Genomic DNA, 6,082 nt, shown 5'->3' with positions numbered 1-6,082 from the left:
GACAGAAAAAATAGACACGCATTTATTTTCTGAACATGTGGTTGAATTTAATGAACAGAACGAGTTAAGATTAGTGTTTTCAAGTTGAAATGTCTTTGAGCTAGATTGCACTCTGAGATGTGTGCTTCATTTGCTCGTTTCCATGATTTACTGGTTGGCGGTTTTGTGCTCTTTGGAATGACTTTTTTTTTCTCCAGTGGGTGAAAGCAGATCTCATGTGAAACTTTTGTAATTGATTAGTATAATAAATATATTCTAACTGTCTAAACCTCCAAATGTTATTGTGTGATAGTTAAACTACCCGTTGAATTCTCATATCCCTGACGTGCATTAACCAGAGGAAAACATTGTTTCTTGCATTACAGTCTTTATTTACGGAGTATAAGCCACAGAGGAGGCAGCAAGTTCAAAGGATAGTTTAGGAGACGAGACATGTTTGAAAAGGAACAGCAGAGCAGCCTGAATGCACTAAAGAGCTGCCCGCTGGCCCTCGGCCTCAGGTCAGGCACCACAGTGTGTCTGTTTTCAAGCCTTCCCGTCATCATCATGCCAGTCTCCAAACTGATCCCTTGACAGCTACTGGAAGGAAGGAGCAAAATTCTTCCATTTTATACTGGTCAAATTCTTATACCAATAATCCAATTCACAAACGTTTACATTTTTAAACTGCCACATGTTATCTCGCTGTTGACTAGTTTAACAGTTTATGCTGGGAGAAGAGATAGAGATGCGAATGTACAGTTGAATCCACTCTTTTCAAATTCAATCAGCCTTTTGTACAAGCTGACGGAAGTATTTCAAGATGTCTGCCCTAACTTCAGATACGTTCACTCGGGGAAACCACCTCATTACAGGTCTGCCGTCTGGCCCCACCAGAAACTTCTCAAAGTTCCACTTTATGTCGTTGACCTTGAGAGGATCCCAAAACAAATTGTTGGCATTTCCGAAACTGTCTCCCACAGGAGGGCAAGCTTTCTGAAAGAGAAAGTTCTATGTGAAATTCCTGCCACAATAATTTCTGTCCCTTCCTGTCCCCAAAAGTACTCAAAAGTATATTTATTTACAAAATAACATATACAAATTAAATGTTATACACTCTGAAAAAAAAAAAAGTTTGTATAAACTCCAAAAAGTACGGATGAAGGAACTAAAAAAATGTCATGCTTTTTGCGTTCTCTCAAATTTTTTGTTTTCTCCTAGAAACTCTATTCGCTTGCAATACATTTGCGTTCCCTCAAAACTTTTGCATTCTCCCAAGAAACTTTGCTTTCGTGAGCGAACTTCTCGGGAGAACGCAAAACTTGTGTGAGCGAACGCAAAAGCATTGAAATATATTTTTTTCCATCACCATGTCCCTTTAGGGACACCGTAAAAAAGTTCTCAAATGTCTCAAATGATTGCATAATACTTTCATGTTTCATGGGTTATTTGATATTTTTTCTAGCGATAATGTGTTTATGAGCTGTTTAATTGATTGTGTAATAAAAAAAAAAAAAAGAAATCCATAAAATGATCCCATGATGGGAACGTTCTACATATGAAGTGCCTGACAGAACCCTTTAAAGTAGAACCTTTATAAATAATATTTGTTTTTAAAGACAACACAAGCACACTTATCTATAGCTAAACATATTGATATAGATATTAAATGAATGCAGGCAGCTCAAATATCATTTAAGTGCACTATATATTGGTGTTTACATATCAATAATTTTGTTGTGCCTGAGATTTTGTTCTTTGAACTTTTGGTCCTAATGGGCTTTTCTTGCGTTGTTGCAAGCAATTTCAGATAGATTTCAAAATATGCTTTATTAAGCAATGACCAACCTTTAAAAATGTGAAAAGGGCCTGTTCATTGTCTCCATTCACATCCACCTTCTCAAATAACGGGAAGTTTGGAACAAATCCATTGCCTGGACGAACATACCTATGAAGACAAGGAGAAATTTGTTTCATCAAGAGTCTGTCTATAAGGAAAACAGATAGGGACTTCAGAGAGCCAAGACCAGAAAAGTGGCTTCAGATATCACTCCAGAAAAGAGCCTTTAGGTTTAAGATATATGATACGTGCAGTAATTTAAAGGGGATGATGGATGAGAAGGAAGCTAATTGCACGCTGTCTGATGCTCAGATTGTTGTGACTCATGACAGATGACCAGTAACTTCAAGGTTAAAATAATCTTGAGAAACCCTTTCTTAGAAGACTATGTCTTCTGATTTAAAATTGAAGAGTAATTTATCTTTTGGATATCTTGCAAGATCAGTTTTTTTTTTTAAACTGCACCATGTCAATATGAGTGTGTTTTATCCCGTGTTATCTTAGTATTATTTATATACTGTATTGTAGTATTTATTAATAGTTTTATTAAGCTTTTATTTTATATGTTCAGTTTTCATTTTTCATTTTAGTTTAAGTTTTAGTACCGGTAATGCTAGTTTCATCAATGTCTCTGTTTTGACAACATGACTTTAACTTTAAGGTTTAAGTCTAGTCCCAGACTAAAATGCATGTTTGAGCTGTTTTAACTGAAAGCAACTTGCACTGACATATCTTATAATATGCGAGTGCCTTCGTTTTGTCACAAGATCCACGTCAGTAATGTTTTATAGGCACATTTATAAAAGCTACTTAAATGTCCTAAGTGAACTAAGGCCTAATACTGGCTTTATCTAAACCCTGTCTGTGAAACCAGCCCTATAAGTAAATTCAGCTCAATTTTTTAAATCAATTTAATAAGATTTCAGTTGAAATTTCAGTTAATTCCAATTTGATTATACTTAAAAAATGTAAGTGAGCAACTGATCTTAAGATTCTACGTTGAAATAGGTACTTTTTTTACAGTGAACTCACTTTAATGCAGGAAGAATTTCATTATTGTCTCCAGGCTCTTGTTTCCCAAATTGGTTGCAAGGGAACCCGAGGATAGTGAATCCAACATCTCGGAACTCCTCGTGAAGTGCATTCAATTCTGATTAGCATGAAACTCACAGTCAATATACAGGTATCAATAACAGCTTTAATATTTGCTCTTCAAGCTTTCCTGTCATGAGATGTGTCAAATAAATATTTATACATAAGTGAAACAGTTTGCATACTTGCCTACATACTGGAAGGTGAGTCCTCAGTAGGTGGCCACATTGGTAATGAGGACATGCTTCCCAGCATAATGGGAGAATTGGATGTACTGGGTCCCATTTATGGTTTTTGCACCATAGTTGTGTATAGTGTCACCTACACCTGGGTTACAGACCTGAGACAGACAAACATAAATTGACACTATACCACAATTTTCATTGTTGAGTTCTTTAAATCATTCATGAAAAATATACCTCTATTTTTCTCAAATAAATTCATACTTTCATCCGTAAAAGATGTATTAGATTGATTAAAAGTGTCAGTAAAGACATTTATAATGTTATAAAAAAAATCTTTTTGAAATAAATGCTTTTCTGTTGAACTTCCTATTCATTAAAGAATCCTGAAAGAATTTCAGTTTCCACAAAAATAATAACCAGCACAACTGTTTTCAACATTGATAATAATGAGAAATGTTTCTTGAGCAGCAAATCAGCAAATTAGAATGCTTTCTGAAGGATCATGTGACACTGAAGACTGGAGTAATGATGCTAAAAATTCAGCTTTGCCATCACAGGAAAATAACTTTTATAAAAACATAAATATGTTTATAATGCATAATATGCAGGAATAATATTTTATAAAAAGTATTTTCAATTTTAATAATATTTCACAATAGTACCATTATTTTTCATCAAATAGTGACTTTCAAAACGTGTAAAAAATCTTCACACTTTTGAACAATATTGAACATGAAATAAAATCATTATTTAAACATTGCAGTGACCTTTGTATTATCACTAAAAATTGTGAAATCCCAGACAATCCCTTAATCATTGACCTGGCTAATTTTCAAGTTGAAAAGAAAACTTAAAAAAAGATCATAATATGATCTAATCTAGTACTTATATTTTCAGAATAGAAATGTTTTAGGATTACATCACACTGAAGCTGTAGTAGTGGGGTTGCAATGCCCTGGCAAAGTAAATATTAACCATGACTTGACTTTTGCTGTTTGGTATTGATAAGAACTGAACATGATTCTTGAATTTTCTCTTCCCTGTTTCATTTATTTATTTATCTATTTTCTCCCTCAGTTACTGTGGCAACCCGTTCACCTGCTCCTGATGAAAACAGTGCGCACTCAATCACACTGAATTATGGGCTAAAACCTAAACATTCTTACAGCATTGTGTTGAAAACACGTTTTAATAAAGATATTATACTAAAAACTTTAATGTTTAATAATCCCCCCCCCCAATTTTTTTTACTTTATAAGCTTAAGTCAGTGTAATATGCAAATACTTGGAGGTTGTTGACTTATAGTTTATTGCGTTTAATAATCAGTGCCTTCTACTTTAATTAAATTAAAATATGTTCCCTAAACTATGCTCTCTGTTGCTATTTCATCACTTTGAGCAATCCTATGTTACCAAAACTAAAAACTGTATATTAAGTATGTGTCTGTCTATCTTACCTGGATATTGGATAGTCCACTGACTTTCTGTAAAAGAGCCACCAGGACCAGAGCAGAGATCCAGATATTCTTCTGGTTCCCCATGGCCTCTGCAGGGTGTCTGTGTGTCGTCTGAATGAAGCGTGGCTGTGCTGGAGATGAAAAGCACTGGAGGAGAGTGACGCAGACAAGCCAATCATATCACCAGCCACATCCCACATATTTACACAGTAAATACATGCACTGTTCATCGCAGATCTAACCTGCCTAAGATTTTATTGTAATGTAATTTGACATTTGATTAACATAATTATGTTTCAAACAGTTGAGGCTAAAGCTATTTGCTTGATGGTGGTGAAATGTTGACAGTTATTTTTGGCAACAGTCTTTCAACAGCTCATCGGCAACACTGATATCACAAAAGGTTCTTCGACTTCAGCTCTGCATTGCCTAAATAACTATTCTTTTTTGAGAGAGACTATAACTTAGTTGTTTGTATTTATTAAATGGCCATGCAAGCTTTTAATTTCATTTTATTAAGCTTGGTATGCATTTAATGACATTGTACAGTGAAGAAACTGAAATCAGAATTAAAAAACATTAAGTTTGATCGTGGTTTTGAATAAACATTTTAATGCCAAACTTAACCTGAAACTCAAATTAAAATTAAAACCATAGCAACATTTCTCATTTTCATTTAGTTTAACTTGATGTACTAAAACAGCTAAAACTAAAACTGAAATACAATTTTATAAAAACTATATATACAAAAATGAAAACAGAAATTATAAAAATTACTTTCAAAATATTAATAAAAACTCAATTATATTAAAATAACACTGCATTCAACATATAAGACATCATTCTCCCTTCCAGTATGCCAAAGTGAGGCCTTTTCAAATGCAATATGAAGAATTTTTTTTTTAATTATATAGGCTATTTTTATTGCCATGTTGTATGTACATGACATATTGTTCAATAATAATAATAATTAAAAAGAACGTAATTACTCACCTTGACTCAAGCCTTGATTACTGTATCTCCCTCTTCACATGTATGGCCCATCATGTATTAAAATGAAACAGTATAAAGAAAGACCACACGGACCACTTTGGCTCCCTGTGTCTGTTAAAATGTATCTTCTTATAGCCTCCTAAAGCTCACAAAGCACTGCATACATAGCATTGCAGCTTCATGTTGATGTTGCTTTATATTCTATACAGCATCAGGTGCCCTCAGATCATCTCATTATGTGTCTAAATTATGGAAGCTGACAGAGTATAGCTTTTATTTATTTTATTTTATAGTATAGCTTTGTTTTTATACATTTAAATACAATCTCATTATTTTTCCTAAGCTATAAACTGAACCAATGATGCAAAGGATACACAAGGGCAGTGCATAACCAAGTGCATTATGTACAGAATAAATATTCTTAATAAAAACTAGATACGAAGCACTTTATAATGGTAAACAAGAAGAATCTAAGGATTACAGTGCAGATGCTGTGTTACCCATTATATCCTGTCAACAGAAACAGGTGTCTGACT

General features: G+C 33.7%; 1 protein-coding gene across 1 annotated transcript; it reads right to left on the bottom strand.

Annotated features, from left to right (window-relative positions):
* Nucleotides 1-347: 347 nt before the first annotated feature.
* On the bottom strand, nucleotides 348-5,990 carry gpx3 (glutathione peroxidase 3). The gene is made up of 6 exons (XM_084430507.1): nucleotides 5,547-5,990; nucleotides 4,554-4,700; nucleotides 3,101-3,251; nucleotides 2,852-2,969; nucleotides 1,828-1,927; nucleotides 348-975 (listed from the first exon to the last, which is right to left on the bottom strand). The coding sequence occupies exons 2-6, from the start codon at nucleotides 4,635-4,637 to the stop codon at nucleotides 763-765; spliced, it is 666 nt and encodes a 221-aa protein (XP_084286633.1). The 5' UTR covers nucleotides 4,638-4,700; nucleotides 5,547-5,990; the 3' UTR covers nucleotides 348-762.
* Between the last annotated feature and the right edge of the window lie 92 nt (nucleotides 5,991-6,082).

This window comes from Rutilus rutilus, assembly GCF_951802725.1.
Source record: "Rutilus rutilus genome assembly, chromosome: 14".
Classification (NCBI taxonomy): domain Eukaryota; kingdom Metazoa; phylum Chordata; class Actinopteri; order Cypriniformes; family Leuciscidae; genus Rutilus; species Rutilus rutilus.
The sequence above is the reverse complement of the archived record's forward strand: the minus strand, read 5'-3'. Positions and strand labels throughout refer to the sequence as shown.